This window comes from Heterodontus francisci, chromosome 5 (assembly GCF_036365525.1).
Source record: "Heterodontus francisci isolate sHetFra1 chromosome 5, sHetFra1.hap1, whole genome shotgun sequence".
NCBI lineage: Eukaryota > Metazoa > Chordata > Chondrichthyes > Heterodontiformes > Heterodontidae > Heterodontus > Heterodontus francisci.
This window is the reverse complement of record NC_090375.1, coordinates 111050365-111070157: the sequence shown is the minus strand read 5'-3', so window position 1 is coordinate 111070157 and position 19793 is coordinate 111050365. Positions and strand designations below refer to the sequence as shown.

At 41.9% G+C, this 19793-nt stretch overlaps 1 protein-coding gene across 1 annotated transcript in view; it reads left to right on the top strand.

Annotated features, from left to right (window-relative positions):
- Window positions 1-19793, top strand: part of LOC137370275 (gamma-glutamyl hydrolase-like) — a 38754-nt gene that overhangs the window by 14005 nt on the left and 4956 nt on the right. The window contains exons 3-6 of the mRNA XM_068032651.1: window positions 1657-1707; window positions 5623-5704; window positions 7676-7814; window positions 9173-9279. Of these exons, the coding sequence (XP_067888752.1) occupies window positions 1657-1707; window positions 5623-5704; window positions 7676-7814; window positions 9173-9279 (379 nt within the window). The remainder of the gene's footprint in view (window positions 1-1656; window positions 1708-5622; window positions 5705-7675; window positions 7815-9172; window positions 9280-19793) is intronic.

Sequence of the window (19793 nt, the reverse complement as noted above, 5' to 3'; positions counted from 1 at the left end):
TTTTTTTGGAGACGGTCCCTGATTTGTGGCTGGAGGTTTCCAGGTTCTGGGAGTCAAACACAGGTTAGACGAACAAACAAGCATTGTTTTTCTTAACCAAGGACATATGACTGGAGGTTTTAGTTTCAGTTTGTCAAAAAAACTCTACAGTGTTAAGCCAGCTAGAGGTTGTGTGTTTTTCGAAAAAAGACTTTTGGAGAGTTGTGAAGGACTGTACAGTGCATGAAAAATCAGCCAGATTGTTTGTTTTAAAGAGACGGTGAGGCAGCTAGTTTTTAAGCCGGCACAGACATGATGGGCTGACTAGCCTCCAGTGCCGTAACTTTTCAATGGTTCTATGGAGATAGGCTGAGAGCTGCAAGTTTCAGGGTTTCTAGAGAATCAGACCACAAAGTAGCTGTTTGAAGCAGTTTGACCACAGACAATTGGTAAATAACTTACGGCAGTTGTCTTCGGTGATTGAAAAGTTATCAGTCTTAGCATGCCATCAGGACAGTATTGGGCCAAGGTTGTTGGCGATGCAACAAGACAGAACTGTTAAAGGAAAGATTACGTTGCTCACTATCAGCAGGACCTCATTACTTCCATATCTGCTTCCTTGTCCTTATGAAAATGGAATCTTGTCTGTTTGGCTTCCTAAATTTGGGTCAGTTGGTGGAGTTCTTTTGGTTTGTTGCTGGTATCCATGGGGATCATAACAAAATGGCTGGTACAGTTCAGTTTCTGGTCAATGGTAACCCATTGGATGTTGATGGTGGGGGATTCAGTAATAGCAATGCTGTTGAACATCAAAAAGAGATGGCTAGCTTCTCCCTTGTTGGAGATGATCATTGCCTGACACTTGTGTGGTGCGAATGTTAGTTGCCACTTACCAGCCCAAGCCTCACTGTTCTCCAACCAGTGGAAAGTTTTCCCCCTGATTTACATTGATTTCAATGGGAAATACAATTCCTTCAGTGTTGCCTCCTTAAACAGACATCTTCTGAGACCTCCTCAAGGAAGCAGTGGTTTGTAGATTGTAGTAAAAGGTTTTCTCCTTTTGGTGCAGATTTATCCTCATTTTATTTTCCTTCTCTTCCTCTTCTTCTTGTATCATAAAGATGTAAATGGAAATGTCCACTGTGGACCCTATGATGAGGAATCCAAGGTAGAAAAGTAGAAATAAAATATTTCCCTAGCTGCAACAGCTGCAAGGCAATTTTTAGAATCCTTTCTCCGTTATACGATTCAGGAAATATATTTTGAATCGTTTCAGTCAAAATTGATGTTCCAGACAACTTGTGTGAACATTCAACACCTGTGAACTCAATTACTTCCTGGTTTGGCGAGTCAGGCAGATAGCACCCCTGTTTTTGACAGGCTAAGTTAAATCAGGTACAAATCTGATGTAGATTGTAGAACTTCTGGGTCAGCTTTTGCCTTCTCTATCCTGTTGTTTGCCTACATCCAAGACTTTAGGGCCGATACATCTTCTGCGAGTAGCCGATTTTACTGGAAATTAACATGTATTTTACTACAGATGTAATGCTGGCATATCTGATTTGCATCCCACATTCCAGTTCCATGCCCCTGAACTACACAACTTTTGCACAAGAAAATTAGTGTTTAACTAAATTTTACAACAACTAATTTATGCACTTTTTTATTTCTCAAAAGTATTAAACTAACCGAGGCTGAATATAAGAAGTTGTTTCATTCCATAAATGGGTGAGTTATACAATTGATTGGAATTATTTTATTGTCTTTTCATAACAATAATATTTATTTACATTGGTAATAATGCTATTGGCGTTCTTTATTGTGCTGTAGCTTGCCTTTTTTTAATTTTTCTTCATTCGTTTGGGGGTTGTGCATGTCACTGACTAGGCCAGCATTTATTGCCCATCCCTAATTGCTCTTGAGAAAGTGGTGGTGAGCTGCCTTCTTGAACCTCTGCAGTCCATGTGGGGTACATACACCCAGATTGCTGTTAGGAAGGGAGTTCCAGGATTTTGACCTGGTGATATAGTTCCAAGTCAGGATAGTGTGCGGCTTGGAGGTGAACTTGCAAGTGGTGATGTTCCCATGCATCTACTGCCCTTGTCCTTCTAGGTGGTAGACGTCATGGGTTTGGAAGATGCTGTGTAAGGAGACATGGTGCGTTGCTGCAGTGCATCTTGTAGATGGTACATACTGCTACCACTGTGCATTGATGGTGAATGTTTGTGAATGGGGTGCCAATCAAGTGGGCTACTTTGACCTGGATGGTGTCGAGCTTCTTGAGTGTTGTGGGAGCTGCAACCATCCAGCAAGTGGAGAGTATTCCATCATGCTGCTGACCTTGTGCCTTGTAGATGGTGGACAGGCTTTGGGGAGTTGGGAGGTGAGTTACTCGCCGCAGGACTCCTTGCCTCTGACCTGCTCTTGTAGCCATTGCTCCTCCAGTTCAGTTTCTGGCCAATGGTAACCCCCAGTACGTAGACAGTGGGGATTCAGTGATCGTAATGTCATTGACTGTCGAGGGGAGATGGTTAGATTCTCTCTTGTTGGCGATGATCATTGCCTGGCACTTGTGTGGCGTGAATGTTGCTTGCCACTTTTCAGCCCAAGCCTGGACATTGTCCAGGTCTTGCTGCATTTCTACACTGACTGCTTCAGTATCTGAGGAGTCACGAATGGTGCTGAACATTGTGAATCATTAGCTAACATCCCCACTTCTGACCTTATGACTGAAGGAAGGTCATTGATGAAGCAGCTGAAGATGGTTGGGCCTTGGACAATACCCTGAGGAACTCCTGCAGTGATGTCCTGGAGCTGAGATGATTGACCTCCAACAACCACAACCATCTTCCTTTGCGTTGGGTATGACTCCAACTAGCGGAGAGTTTTCCCTCTGATTCCCATTAACTCCAATTTTGCTAGGGCTCCTTGATGCCAGACTCTGTCAAATGCCACCTTGATGTCAAGGGCAGTCGCTCTCACCTCACCTCTGGAGTTCACCTCTTTTATCCATGTTTGAACCAAGGCTGTAATGAGGTCTGGAGCTGAGTGGGCCTGGTGAATCCCAAACTGAGTGTCAGTGAGCAGGTTATTACTAAGCAAGTGCTGCTTGATTGCACTGTCGATGACACCTATCATCACTTTGCTGATAGAGAGTAGACTGATAGGGCGGTAATTGGCCGGGTTGGATTTGTCCTGTTTTTGGTGTACAAGACATATCAGGGCAATTTTCCACATTGCCAGGTAGATGCCAATGTTGTAGTTGTACTGGAACAGCTAGAGGTGTGTCAAGTTATGGAGCTTCAGTACTATTGCTGGAATGTTGTCAGGGCCCATAACATTTGCAGTATCCAGTGCCTTCAGTCATTTCTTGATATCACACGGAGTGAATCGAGTTGGCTGAAGACTGGCATCTCTGATGCTGGGGGACTTCAAAAGCAGGTTGAGATGGATCATCTACTTGGCAGTTCTGGCTGAAGGTTGTTGCAGATGCTTCAGCCTTGCCTTTTGCACTGATGTGCTGGGCTCCCCCATCATTGAGGATGGGGATATTTTGTGGAGCCACCTCCCCCAGTTAGTTGTTTAATTGTCCAGCACCTTTCACAACTGGATGTGGCAGGACTTCAGAGCTTAGACCCGATCCGTTGGTTGTGGGATCGCTTAGCTCAGTCTATCTATCGCGTGCTGCTTATGCTGTTTGGCATGCAAGTAGTCCTGGTTGAAGCTTCGCCAGGTTGTTACCTCATTTTGAGGTATGCCTGGTGCTGCTCCTGGCATGCCCTCCTGCACTCTTCATTGAACCAGGGTTGATCCCCCGGCTTGATGGTAATGGTAGAGTGGGGGAATATGCCAGTCCATGAAGTTACAGATTGTGGTTGAGTACAGTTTTGCTGCTGATGGCCCACAGTACCTCATGGATGCCCAATTTTGCATTGCTAAATCTGTTCGAAATCTATCCCATTTAGCACGGTGATAGTGCCACACAACACAATGGAGTGTGTCCTCAATGTGAAGACGGGACTTTGTCTCGACAAGGACTGTGCGATCGTCACTCCTTCCAATACTGTCATGGACAGATGCATCTGTGACAGATTGGTGACGATGAGGTCAAGTATGTTTTTCACTCTTGGTTCTCTCAACACCTGCCGCAGACCCAGTCTAGCAGCTATGTCCTTTAGGGCTCGGTCAGTATTGTGCTACCGAGCCACTCTTGGTGATCGACATTGAAGATCCCACCCTCGGTGCTACTTCCAAGTGGTGTTCAACATGGAGGAGTACAGATTCATCAGCTGAGGGAGGACTGTAGGTGGTAATCAGCAAGAGGTTTCCTTGCCCATGTTTGACCTGATGCCATCAGCGTTCATGGAGTCAGAGTCGATGTTGAGGTCTTCCAGGGCAACTTCCTCCCGACTGTATACCACTGTGCCGCCACCTCTGCTGGGTCTGTCTTGCCGGTGCGACAGGACATACCTGGGGATGGTGATGGCGGTGTCTGGGACATTGTAAGGTATGATTCGGTAAGTATGACTATGTCAGGCTGTTGCTTGACTATTCTGTGGGACAGCTCTCTCAACTTTGGCACAAGCCCCCAGATGTTAATAAGGAGGGCATAGCAGGGTCAACAGGGCTGGGTTTTCCCTTATCGTTTCCGGTGCCTAGGTCGATGCCGGTTGGTCTGTCCGATTTAATTCCTTGTTGACTTTGTAGCGGTTAGATACAGCTGAGTGGCTTGCGCGGCCATTTCAGAGGGCATTTTAAGAGTCAGCCACATTGCTGTGGGTCTGAAGTCACATGTAGGCCAGACCAGGTAAGAACAGCAGATTTCATTCCCTAAAGGACATTAGTGAACCAGATGGGTTTTTATGGCAATCAACAGTGGTTTCATGAGCATCATTAGACTAGCTAATTCCAGATTTAATTGAATTCAAATTCCACCACCTTCCGTGGTGGGATTCGAACCTATGTCCCCAGAGCAATACCCTGGGTCTTTAGGTTACTAGTCCAGTGACAATATGCCACCGTTTTATGGCTTCTGGCTTTTAAAAATGCTTACTTAGGGGTTTCTATTTTGGGTTCTGCAAATGGGGCAGATCTGAGCTGTGAAAAGTTGTTCTACTGTCTCTTCAAAATTGTAACGAATTAAAAAACAAATCCCACTAAATTGCTGACTGTCGTTCCTGGCCCCCGGCTAGTTGGCACTTTCCTGTGTGACCTCTGCAACTTTTGAGACAGTCAACACCAACACCTCTCTTCTGTTCCCCTCACCTACCTATCCAAACAGCTTGCAACAGCATCAGTGCCACCCAGAATTGCCAAGACTGACACGTAAATATAAATATGCATGGAAATACCCAAGCATTACTGTAGGTATGTTGAAATTGTGTCATAAACAATAGGAACATGCTAAACACAGATTTTTAATATATAGATGTCAGAAGAACTTGCACAAGGAGTAGAAGAATAATTCTCTTGTTATTTGTGCTGTAAAAATTTGCTACATGCTCCTAAAACATTATGACTGACTGTGATAATGAGGGTATAACTTTATTATTATTACTAAGTACATCTTGCTTTACTAGTGTTAAGTCAGATAATTATACTATTTATGTACATGAAATATGTCTATTCACTATCTTCATTCAGGGTTCTGTTTCCAGGTGTTGCTCATCTTCAAACATCTAAATTTGCTGAGGTTTCAGCCATCTTTTATAATCTTGCACTAAAGGTAATACTATAGTACTTGTACAAAGTGTAGATGAATTTAGTAAGAATATATAAGGCAGAGAGGAAGTCTTTAACTAAGTCATTGTCCTTTTTCCGCAAAGAACATTACATTTTAACTGGTCTCCATGGTAAGGATAACAACTGAGAGAGTTAGAACCAAGACTTCACAAAAAATATATTCTGGAGTCTGATAGAGGACTGAAAGGTTGGTGTAATTACTTAGCTATAAAATATCAAAATAACTAGCAGCGAAAGCCCTGTCTCACTATTGGGCGTTGTTTGGACTTGTTTGTTTTAACCCACTTTTATTTTTAGGACTCGGGACATTTTTTTTTCCATTTGGATAGTATTCCTCTTCTTGGTAGTCTCTTCCAATTTGCTTGTCTCTTTCATGGAGCCTCGAAAAAACTGAAAGGTGCAAGATGATTTTGATCGTGCTGTTTGTTAACGGTAACTCTTGGACTTTGACCACCTTGCTTAGGGGACATATTAATTTTTCCTACCTTGTCCTGAACCAGAAGAGTTCATATGCTCAAACTGTCTTGTTTCATCAGGTGATACAGACCATATTTGTTTGCATATTATTTTAAACATGAACAGAAAATTTGCACATGGTTAACACAAAGAAATGGATCAAGGAACTTCTACAAATGCTTGTACAGCAATCAAAACCCTATTGAAAAATCACACTTGCTTGGGTGTCTTCTGGCTCTGGATCTATATCCTGTAGCTTTGTCTTAGCAAGGAAGCTACCACTTTTCCCCTGCTCAGGCAGGTAAAAATACCATTTGGAACTCAATGATGCACTTGGAACTCAATCTGCTTATTTAAAGAAAGACCCTACTGGCTTCAGGAAGGTGTCCTTGCTGTCTACACTTTGAAATTTCAGTCATTTCAGTCAGCTAGATTGCTGCTGAAGTGGAGTAGCTAAGTCTCTTTGGCACTGTTGCTCCTCCACAGACAGCTCAAATGATGGGAGATGTCAATGTCAGGCTACCTGCCTTGGAGCAGTGGTCCTCAGGTAACCCCCAGGATGGAGAGGCATGCGGGGCATAGAGCAGGTGGGGATGGGAGAGAGTTGGGAAAGGGAGCACTCCTGTTCCTCCTAGCTCAACAGGAAGGTGCATCTTAAAACACATTTTGAACATTCACCTTTGGTGGCCATGGGGACCACTGAAAAATCCCATTAGTGCCGAATTTGTCAGAGTCCTTTAACAGGCTTTAGGCCCCCAATTTACATATTTAAGGGGCCTCACTCCTGTTTTACATACCTGGCTGGTATGCTTAAAAATGGGCCTCGTGAATCTTGCAGTGGAATGCACAAGGTCATCCCACAGCTAAATTGATGTGTTTTGCGATCCACCAAAAACCAGTGAAATGCATACCAATTTCTCCAGTGGCTTCTTGGCCATCCTCTCACGCTGCACTCCATAAATTCCAACTCATCCAAAATTGCCTCATCCTATTGCATACTAAGTTACACTTGCCCATCACTCCAATCCTTGCCAACCTACATTACCTCCCTATCTCCCAGAACATTAATTTCAAAATTCTTGTCCTCATCTACAAATCGCTTTATGGCATGTCCCAGGTCCTGTGTTCCTCTAATTTTGGCCTCTGATGTTACCCCTTTTATTCAGGTTCTATCAATTATGGCAGAACTTTCAGCTGTCTTGGCTCTACTCCTTGGACTCTCTCCCGAAACAACTCTATCTCACATCATCTTTCTCTGTGTTTAAATGCCTTTTTAAAACCTACGAATTCAACCATTAAAAAGTCACCTCTCTTAACTCCCCATCTATATTTGATATCTATTTTTTTTGAAGCTCGTGCCCTGTTAAAGATGATACTTTTTTACATTAACATTCATTTAAGTAACTGGAGAGACACTGCTAATAAAATCTAAAAGCACTAGCTATTAGGAGTATTATTTTTGGTAGAGGGTACTATTACTATTTATTTGACTTAGCAGGCAAAAGATGAAGGGATTCACTTCCCAGTGTTGGGAATTTGTCTTGGGTTTGAAGAACTGACAGTTCTTACCAGTGGAGAAAACCTCCTTACTACAACAAATACTTCTAATCTACCTCTCCCTTTGAATCTTACAAAAGGTAAGATATGCTGAAAATTCCTTTCAAAATTTTGCTAATATTGCTTATTATGCCACAAACTATCTTGTTCTGATGATCTAGATAACTGTGCAGTACAACAACTTGTATTTTGTTGTCAAGGTTCCTGCTGGCCAGATGTTCGTTGTATTGGGTACTGTTCATTTGCAATTACTCTGAATTGTTTTCTTTAAATCCAATATAATCCTAAAACACATAAGTCTGTAACTATTATTTAGAGATACAGCACTGAAACAGGCCCTTCGGCCCACCGAGTCTGTGCCGACCAACAACCACCCACTTATACTAACCCTACAGTAATCCCATATTCCCTCCCTACACTAGGGGCAATTTACAACGGCCAATTTACCGATCACCTGCAAGTCTTTGGCTGTGGGAGGAAACCGGAGCACCCGGTGAAAACCCACACGGTCACAGGGAGAACTTGCAAACTCCGCACAGGCAGTACCCAGAATTGAACCCGGGTCCCTGGAGCTGTGAGGCTGCGGTGCTAACCACTATATGTATCTGCTTTGTGCATGTGCATTGGCTTTTCCTTCCACATGATGTTAAAGAATAAACACACATGCCTCCTCCCGTCCCTTTTTTAGGTTTTACATTCCAATATATGTTCAAGTTACATTTTTATAATTAGCTGATAGATGCTGCTGCTCCTGATCAGATAAGCAGTGATGATACTATTAAGTTGGTTTGCTACGCAAATTTAGAAATGAAACCATACTTAATTAAAAATCTCTTACAGCAACCCCTTTTTGTTTGGCTTCCTGAATAATAAATGAAGATGTCCACCACTGTACATTCTGCAATAATATGACAGCTCTTGCATTGCTCGTGAAATGTGATTTACTGTGATAAGCATATCCACAGGACAGATGTATCCTTGTACTCTCAACAGATGTGACTTCAATTTCATCAGTGTTTAATTAAACCTGTTGCATTTACTAAAGCTATCAATAGGTAATATTTGATTATTACAAACATAAAATTTTATAATTTCAGTCTGTAAAACTGTCTACAACTTGGCGTCCAATTAAAGAAAGGCTTGCATTTATATAGCATCTTGCATGATTTCAGGATATCCCAAAGCGCTGTACTGCCAATTAAGTGGTTTTGATGTGTAGTTACAGTTGAAATGTAGGAACTGTGGCAGCCAATGAATGCACAGCAAGGTCCCACAATCACCAATGCAATAACGACTGGATAATCTGTTTTAGTGATGCTGGTTGAGGGATAATTACTGGTCGAGAGTGATCAGGATCCTAAAAGTGAAGAATTAATCATCAAGCGATTGAAGGAATAGCTGAATAAGCGTTTGTTTCAGTTTCTGTTATTTTGTTCAGATGCTCTGCATAGTCGAATGTTCAGGAACTTTCCGAAAGATCTGTTGCAGGCATTACAAATTAAACCTCTGACAGGACACCACCACGATTGGAGCATCTCTATGAAGGTAAGATTTAGGAAGCCTTTTCAACTACCATTATTTTATTTAATATACTTTTAAGTTGTAATTATCCTTAAACTGTAGTTACACTGTTCCTTGAGATACTCATTTTAAGTTTAAGATGTAGAAACGTGGCGTCTTTTAGGGAGATTTTCTTCAAATTTAAAATATAATTTTAAAAAAAATAAAGATTTATATTATTAAACCTGATCATTTATGTATCTATTGTGACTCATTTGTTGAATAAAGTTCAACTCTGATTACAGATTGGAGATTTTTGACAGTTGGTATATATTTCCTTTAATCTAAGTTGACATGTAGCTGTTTCAAGCTGGTTTGCAAGTTGACTCTGAAGACATGCAAAAATCTCCATTTTAAAAATGCAAAACCAGAAAATGTGATTAAGATGAGGCACAGTTAATGCAGGGGAATGGAATACATTTCATTGTTGGCACACAGTGTCAACATTGGGACTCAGTTGCAATAAAGAGCAAATTAGCTATAGGTAGAATTCTTTTTATTCTCTTTCAACAATGTGACCCAGCCACAACTTCAAAAGAGCGTACCACATGAGTGTTATGACCAAGGCAGGAGTGCACTGTCTTTTCTAGTTCCACTTCTCCACAGATTAAAACATATATTTAAATGTTTACCCAGTTACCGATACAGCCAGTCATATAACCGATTTTTTTTTTATATCCTGGAATAAAGCACACCTAACAGGTTTCTGTAGTAAACAAAATTATTAGTTTATTATAAAACAAAACTTTAACCAGTAACAAAGCAAAGTTAATACACACAGATTGAAATATGAAAGTTCCTTTTTTAAATTCCCTAATTATACACACACACACTGGAAAGAAAATACAGAAATTCTCTCTGCAGAGGACTGTTACAAAAAAAAAGACTGCTTTGGCCAAATACTTGCTAATTGATGAAAAAAGAAGATATGGAAGGATGTCAGTTGTCCCTTTTTTGTCTGGCGTCCGGGTATACGGAGATGGGACACTGGGATCATTTTAGAAGCAGTCCATTCTGAAGATGTCGAGAATTATTCTAGTAGGCTTTCCAGGAGAAATGTGGCATCAGTGTTTTCTGCTAGTGCACACTTTCCATTTTGGATACTGGTGAGAGCGATGGTTCCTCAGGGAACTGCAGCCAGAGCAAATTCTGTAGCACCACGGGTGGGTCAGCTGCACAGGAGGGGAGGAAGAAAAAGTGGAAGAGCAATAGTGATATGGGATTTGATAGGGGATCAGACAGGCGTTCCTGTGGCAGTAAATGTTACTCCCAGTGCCACGTACTGGTGAGCATAGGAACAGGAGGATTGATCGACTGAACACATGGCTGGAGAATTGGTGTAGGAGGCAGGGCATCAAATTTCTGAGGCATTGGGACCGGTTCTGGGGCAGGTGGGACCTGTACAAGATGGACGGGCTACACCTTGACAGGACCGGACCTAACATCCTCGCAGGGAGATTTGCTAGTGCTGTTGGGGAGGGTTTAAACTAGCTTGTCTGAAGGGTAACTCAAATTGGAAGGAAATAAAGCTGGCAACACGGGGTAGAAAAGTAGCAAGTGACATTAGAAGGCAGGCGAAACAAAGGGGAGCATCAACTAGGCTAGAATGCAGAATGTCAAGAAGACAAGGTAAAGGGCACACAGCATTCAGAACAGGGTAGCTGATTTAAAGGCCCAAATAGAGGTAAATGGGTATGATTTAATTGCCATAACAGAAACGTGGCTACAGGGTGACCAAGAGTGGGAACTGAATATTCAAGGATATTTTGACATTTAGGAAGGACAGGCAAAAAGGAAAAGGGGGTGGTGGTGCGCTGATAATAAGGGATGGGATCAGTACATTTGTAGAGGAGGATCTCCGATGGGCAGAACAAAACGTGGAATCTGTTTGGGTGCAGCTAAGAAACTGCAAGGGGCAGCAAACATTGGTAGGAGTTGTTTATAGGCTACTGTTGTGGGACAACTCAATCACCACACGAGGAGACTCGGGTACAGGTTGTTCAATCGTTTATTCAAGCGTACGCAGGGAGAGATACCACCTCGGGTATTCCGAGGTAATACTGTGACTTTACATTCAAGAGCACAAACTTATATACCATTCTTATCATGCCATGTGTTCAAACAGCGGATGATTGATATGACCGATCATAAAACAATGGTGATTGATTACATATTCCAATGCACTCACATCCTCAACCTTATCAATACACATACCAGATGGCTCCATCCGAAGCCTATTATCTCTTTGTTTTCCATCACACCAACCTTCCACGGAAACAGTGGCCTTGTAGCCCCAGCTCCAACCTTCACTTCCTAATCCTGCCCTTTACCCTAGCAGCGTGTTTGTTTCAGGTTTGTTTAACCTGACTGTTAAATTCTGCTGAGATGCTTTTCTAAAACTCAACTTGTTTCTACTTAACCCCTTCACTACCAAACTGTAGCAGTAGTGTGGGGCATGGTATTAATCAGGAGATGAGAAGCATGTAGCATGGGTGACTTCAATCTGCATATAGACTGGATAAACCTAATGAGTACTAATGCTATGGAGGACGAGTTTCTGGAGTCTGTTGGGGATGGTTTTCTAGGGTAGCATGTTGAGGAGCCGACTAGAGAACAGGCTATTTTACATCTAATATTCTGTAATGAAAAAGGGCTAATTAATCGTGTTGTAAAAGAACCTTTAGGTATGAGTTATCATAATATGATAGAATTTTACATTATGTTTGAAAATGGGGTAGTTCAATCTGAAGCCAGGGTGTTAAATTTGAACAAAGGAAATTATGAAGGTGTGAGGGGCAAATTGGCTGAGATGACAGTACATTGGCAATGGATAGTCTTTAAAGAAATATTACATTGTTTACAGCAACTATATATTCCTTTTAAGGCACAAAAATCCCAAAAGTAAAGGCAGTCATCCATGGATAACAAAGGAAGTTGAGGATTGTATAAGATTAAAAGAAAAGGCCCGTAAAGTTGCCAGAAATAGTAGTAAACCTGAGGATTGGGAGGATTTTACAATACAGCAAAGGAGGATGAAGAAACTGATAAAGGGAGAATAGAATATGAATGTAAGCTCGCAAAAACTATTAAAATGGACTGTAAAAGCTTCTGTAGGCATGAAAAAAGGAAATGTTTAGCTAAGACAAATGTGGATCCATTAAAGGCAGAGTCAGGAGAATTTATAATGGGGAATAGAGAAATGAGAGAGAAGCTAAATGATTACTTTGTGTCTGTCTTCACTGAGGAAGATACAAGAAATCTCCCAGAATTAGAGATCCACGGGGTTAGGGGAATGAGGAATTGAAGGAAATTAATATTAGTAAGAAGGTTGTATTGGAGAAATTAATGGGGCTGAAGGTTGATAAGCCCACAGGACCTGATATTTATTTATTTACTTTAGAGATAAAGCACTGAAACAGGCCCTTCGGTCCACCGAGTCTGTGCCTACCAACAACCACCCATTTATACTAATCCTAATTAATCCCACATTCCCTACCATTCTCCTACCACCTAGGGGCAATTTACAATGGCCAATTTACTTATCAACCTGCAAAAGTCTTTGGCTGTGGGAGGAAACTGGAGCACCCGGCAGAAATCCACGCGGTCACAGGGAGAACTTGCAAACTCCACACAGGCAGTACCAAGAACTGAACCCAGGTCGCTGGAGCTGTGAGGCTGCGGTGCTAAACACTGTGCCGCCCTACATGCAAGAGTGTTAAAAATGGTCGCTATGGAGATAGTGGATGCATTGGTGATCTTCTTCCAAAATTCTATTGGTTCTGGAGCGGTTCCTGCAGATTGGAAGGTGGCAAATGTCGGCCCGCTATTTAAGAAAGGAGGGTGGGAGAAAACGGGGAATTACAGACCTGTTAGCCTTACATCAGTCGTTGGGGAAAATGCTAGAATCTATTCTAAAGGATGTGATAAGTGGACACCTGGATGATAATCTGATTGGGCATAGTCAACATGAATGTATGAATGGGAAGTCACGTTTGCCGAAGCTGTTGGGGTTTTTTGAGGATGTTACTAACAGAATTGATAAAGGGGAGTCGGACATGATATACTTGTATTTTCAAAAGGCCTTTGATAAAGTCTTCCACAGGAGGTTGGTTAGCAAAATTAAAGCACATGGGATAGGAGGTAATATACTGACATGGCTTAAGGACTGGTTAACTGGCAAAAAGCAGAGAGTAGGAAGAAATGGGTCATTCTCAAGTTGGCAGGCTGTGGGGTACTGCAGGGATCAGTGCTTGGGCCCCAGCTGTTCACAGCATATATCAATGATTTGGACACGGGGACCAAATGTAGTATTTCCAAGTTCACGAATGACTCAAAACTAGGTGGGAATATGTGTTGAGGAAGATGCAAAGTGGCTTCAAGGGGATTTGGACCGACTTGGTGAATGGGCACGAACGTGGCAGATGAAATATAATGTGGAAAAATATGAGGTTATCCACTTTGGTAGGATGGACAGATGTGTAGACTATTTCTGAAATGGTAAGAGATTAGAAAGTGTAGATGTACAAAGGGACCTGGGTGTGCATGTCAATAAGTCACTGAAAGCTAACATACAGACGCAGCAAACAGTTAAGAAGCCCTTTATCACAAGAGGATTTGAGTACAGGAGTAGTGAAGTCTTGCTTCAATTGTATAGAATCTTGGTTAGACTGCACCTGGAGTAGTGTGTGCAGTTTTGGTCCCCTTGCCTTAGGAAGGATATTATGGCCATAGAGGGAGTGCAATGAAGGTTCACCAGACTTGTTCCCGGGAGGGCGGGACTGTCCTATGAAGAGAGATTGGGGAAACTGGGCCTGTATTCTCTAGAGTTTCGAAGAATGAGAGGTGATTTCCTTGAAACCTACAAAATACTTAGAGATAGACAGGGTAGATGCAGCTAAGATGTTTCCCCTGATTGGGGAGTCTAGAACCAGGGGACACAATTTCAAAATAAGGGGGAAGCCACTTAGGACAATGATGAGGAGAAATTTCTTTACTCAGCGGGTTGTGAATCTTTGGAATTCTCTACCCCCAGAGAGCTGTAGAAGCTCAGTCATTGAGTATGTTTAAAGCAGAGATTGACAGATTTCTAAGTGCAAATGACATAAGAGGATATGAGGATTGTGTGGGGAAAAAGGCATAGATCATATTGAATGGCAGAGCAGGCTCGATGGGCAGAATGACCTACTCCTATTCCTATGAATCGCCGTTTTTTTTTCTCCAGCTTCTCGGGAGCTATGCAGCACCAGGGATTTTAGCTGTCCCGCACTGGCTCTTTGCAGGATTTCTTCAAAGAGGTAGAGAAGGAGGAGAGCTGGTTTCTTTTTTTCCTTGGCAGGAAAATACCAATTGTCTTCAAGCAGTTCACACCCCAACTGCTGAAAACAATGCCCAAACCCCAAACAGAGATTCGATCTGCTGACTTGTATAACTCTTGACCTATGGCTTCTCTGTAACTGTTTTTCCCCACATCACCAAGGGTTCTGTTGTTTATTGAGCCCAACGCACATGATTTCCTGCACAGGTGGTTTTCAAGCCACTTCTCAAGTGTTCTTTTGGTGAACTTGGTTTTTAAAAAAAAAACACATCCGTGGAATCGTTTTAGTCTTAACGCAAGTCCTCAAAAAATAAAATATTTTAAAAAGGATGCACTTTTGTAACACCTCCATCCTTGGAGGAATACAATGCCATTTTTAAATGCGTTTTATTACAAAGTGAAAAAAACAGAAGATGAAAAATATTAAAACACATTTACATACTCATTCTCATTCACTCTTCACCTGTAGCTAATACAGTTCGGCTTTGTACCATCTTTGCACTCCGATAACTCAAAGAAAAGTTAGGTTCCAGAAAAAGTAGTCACAATTATGTTTTTGTTCTGCAGTGCAGATAATCTTTAAGTCATGGGGCTGTAATAGTAAACCCCATCGGAATAGTCTGGCATTTTTGAATTTTTGGCAAAGTTTATTACCAAATCACCCGACTGTAATTTTGTAAACCGAGCTTCTAATTGTTCCAAGTGGTTCTTCCAACTGTCACTGTGTACCAGCACATCGTCAAGGTAAACCACACAGTTAAGAACACTGGCTACCACTTGGTTCATTAGTCTCTTAAAAGTGACTGGGCATTTATTAGCCCGAATGGCATCACTCGGCATTGGATAAGACCGTACGGTGTGACAAAGGCCAATGTTTCTTTAGCTTGGGCTGTTAAAGGAACCTGCTAGTATCTCTTTAATAAATCTATCTTTGTAAGAAACATGGCACTGCCCACTCTGTCAATATAGTCTTCCAAGTGAGGAATTGGGTAGGAGTCTGCCTTTGTTACTGCATTAACCTTTCTGTAGTCTGTGCAGAATCTAGTTGAACTGTCAAGTTTAGGCTCTAACATGACTGGGGAACTCAAGCTACTTTGACTAGGTTCAATTAGGTGGTTTTCCAACATGTATTGGATTTCTGTTTTCACCTGGGCCTGTTTCTCTGGACTTGGGTGATAAGGATGCTGTTTTATAGGAAAGGATTCCCCGACATCCACATCATGTGTGGTTAAGGTTGTACATCATGGCTTGTCCCTACAGATTTCTTTAACTGCTGTGAGTAGCCTTGCTTGGCTCTGCAACTAAATATGAAAGTATAATGTCCAATCTCCCTAACAATTCAGTATTAGCTAACAGGATAGTCGGAGGTTTAATATGAGAATTGTCTAGGTCTCCTCCTGCCTCAACTTCACTATCCCTTTCATCCTTCACTGTTCCTTGCTACCTGACATACCTGTGCTTGTTTATCCTCCTCCCAGCGATGATATTGTTTCAACATATTGATATGACACAGCTGATTTTTCTGGCGATCTGGGGTGTCAATCAAATAATTTACTTTACCAATTCTTTTGACCACTTGATACGGACCACTGAACCGTGCATTCAGCGCTTCATCCTGTAAAGGCAGTAATACTAACACCTCATTCCTTGATTGAAATGTTCGGGTCTTATGCTTGTCTCCCCATTTCTTTATGGTTGTTTGGGAAGCTTTCAGGTGGTCCTGAGCCACTTTGCAGGCTCTCGTGAGCTGCTCCCGGAACACGAGTACGTAATCTATCAGAAGATTAATCCCTCTGTTCTAAAAACCTTTAATTAATATTAGAGGACCTCTTATCTCATGTTCGTAAACTAATTCAAAACAACTAAAACTGGTAGACTCGTTAGATGAATCCCTAGTGGCAAATAAAAGAAATTCTAGCCCTTTATCCCGATCTTCAGATTCACGACAGTTTGCCCTGATCATCGTTTTGAGGGTCTGATGGTACTGTTCTAAAGCTCCTGGTGTCTGTGGGTGGTGGGCTGAAGGCATTAACTGTGTTATACCCAAATTATTCATAACTTGCTGGAAAATTTTGGACAGAAAATTGGAACCTTGATCCAACTGAATCTCAATCGGTAATCCATATCTAGTCAAGAACTGGGTTAACTTCTCTACCACTTTCTTAGCTGAAATTGTTTTCAAAGGAATGGCCTCTGGGAACCAAGTAGCCATATCCATGATAATGAGTATATATTGGTGTCCCGTTTTTGTTTTCAGTGAAGGTCGTACATAGTTTACCAACACCCTACTAAATGGTTTCCTAAAAACTGGTATGGGAATTAGAGGTGCCGGTTTTATGGCTGGTTGCAGTTTTCCCACAATCTGATATGTATGGCACGTTTTACAAAACTGCACCACTCCTTGGAAAGACCTGGCCAGTAAAAATGTCGGCCTGTACGTGATTGGGTCTTCCGGATCCCCACATGTCCCGCCATCGGAATTTAATAGGCTATCCTTAATATTTTCCAGTGATATTTGGGTGCGGCTACTATCTGATGAACAACTGTCCATTCTTTGTCCTCAGATCTCCATTTCTTCATCAGAATCCCATTTTTAATATAGTAGCCTCCCGGAACTCCTTTTGCTTCAGCTTCAGTTAGAGCCGATTATGACTCTTTATTTAACTATGATCGGTTTGCTGAGGCTTGATCAAAAAAGACTTAATGAACATTTCCTTCAGATTATTAAAATCCCCAAAGAAAGTTTCAGATATTCGGCTATGTGTCTGTGGTGCCAATTTTACCTCTGGCAATGGAACTTGTTTAGCCATTGCTCGGGTCACTTCTGCAACTGTTCTGTCTCTTTAACTTTACTTGGTTTTTCCATGACTATTGGAGAAGCTACAACTTTAGCTCTGGCCAAATCATTCCCCAGGAGTAGGTCAATTCCGTCTACAGGCAACCTATGAACAACTCTTATAGTTACCGTTCCAAACATTAGGTCGCACTCCAGGTGCACCCGATACAAAGGTATGGGTATATATTCCCCACCGATACCATTCACTAAAATCTTGGTATTCAATGTGCTGTCTGGTGGAAAAGTTATGCTTTCCCCCAGCAAAAGAGTTTGGGTGGCTCCTGTATCCATAAGTATAACTATACGTTTACCTGCATCACTTGAGGGATAAGGAGTTACTTTTCCTTTTGACCAGAATTCCCTATTACTCTCCAGTATCTTGTTCATGTCCCCCGTACTCCGTCCTCAAATAAAAATTAAAAATAATGGAAGCACTTTTGTAACATGAGCTACGCAAATAATCCCACTCTCCTGCTTTCCACCATTATTTTAATATTCCTCTTGAAATAAATTATTTTTATAAAAGATTTTATGACTCCAACAACAGTTGAGAAGTTATGCTAAACTTGTATCAAACCTTAGTTAAACCACTCTTTGGAGTACTGTACAGTTCTGATTGCCTTATTATAAAAAAGCAATAGAGACACTAGACAAAGTGTAAAAAAAAAGATTTACAAGGATGATAGCAGAACTGCAAGGTTATACCCGTCAGGAAAGGATGAACAGGTTGGATCTCTTTTCCTTGAAAAGAGAAGGCTGAGAGCTGACCTAATAGAAGTCTTTAAAATTATGAAAGGTTTTATAGAGTAGACTCAGAGAAAATATTTGCAGTTGTGTGGAAGAGCAAAGCTAGAGGCAATCAATATAAGATAGTCACCAAAATCAACTATGAAACTCAGAAATAAAAACAAGAAATGGTGGAAATACTCAGCAGGTCTGGCAGCATCTGTGGAGAGAGAAGCAGAGTTAACGTTTCAGGTCAGTGACCCTTCTTCAGAACTGACATATTAGAAATGTAAAAGATTTTAAGCAAGTAAAGGGGGGGGTGGGGCAAGAGATAACAAAGGAGGTGTTGATAGGACAAGGTCACAGAGAATAACTGGCCAGAAGGTCATGGAGCAAAGGCAAACGGTATGTTAATGGTGTGCTGAAAGACAAAGCATTAGTACAGAGAGGGTGTGAATAGACTGTAAAGCACAAAGCACTCCAAACACACAAACTTTTTTTTAAACCGCAACAATTGGTAGGCACCGTAGAAACAAATTAAAAACACTAAAAAATCTAAAATAAAATAACCAAATAAAAAAGAAAAAATAAACTAAACATAAAAAGGGGGGGCCCGCCATGCTCTGAAATTATTGAATTCGATGTTCAGTCCGCAGGCTGTAGCGTGCCTAATCAGTAAATGAGATGCTGTTCCTCGAGCTTGCGTTGATGTTTGCTGGAACACTGCAGCATCCCAGGACAGAGATGTGAGCATGAGAGCGGGGGGTGGTGTTGAATTGGCCAGCAACCAGAAGCTCGGGGTTATGCTTATGGACTGAGCGGAGGTGTTCCGCAAAGCGGTCACCCAATTTGCGTTTGGTCTCCCCAATGTAGAGGAGATCATATTGTGAGCAGCAAATACAGTATACTAAATTGAAAGAAGTACAAGTAAATCGCTGCTTCACCTGAAAGGAGTGTTTGGGGCCTTGGATAGTGAGGCGAGAGGAGGTAAATGGGCAGGTATTACACCTCCTGCAATTTCAGGGTAAGGGGACGAGGTGGTGAGGATAATGGAGGAGTGTACGAGGGTGTCGCGGAGGGAACGACCCTTTTGGAATGCAGGGAGGGGAAGATGCCTTTGGTATTGGCACCACGCTGGAAGTGGTGGAGGATGATCCTTTGGATGTGGAGGCTGGTAGGGTGGAAAGTGAGGAAAAGGGGAACCTGTCACCGTTCTGGGAGGGAGGGGAAGGGGTGAGGGTACAGGTGCGGGAAATGGACCGGATGCGGTTGAGGGCCCTGTCAACCACAGTGGGGGGGAATCCTCGGTTGAGGAAAATATTTTCTAATAAATTTCTAAAACATTTTTAATATGTGTCAGTTCTGAAGAAGGGTCACTGACCTTAAACGTTGACTCTGCTTCTCTCTCTTCACAGATGCTGCCAGACCTGCTGAGTATTTCCACCATTTCTTGTTTTTATTTCAGATTTCCAGCATCTGCAGTATTTTGCTTTTATTTATGAAACTCAGAAACTTCTTTACCCAGAGAATGATGAGAATGTGGAACTCACTATCACAGAGAGCAATTGTTGCCAATAGCATGGATGCATTTAAGGAGAAGCTAAATAAGAGGGAGAAGGGAAA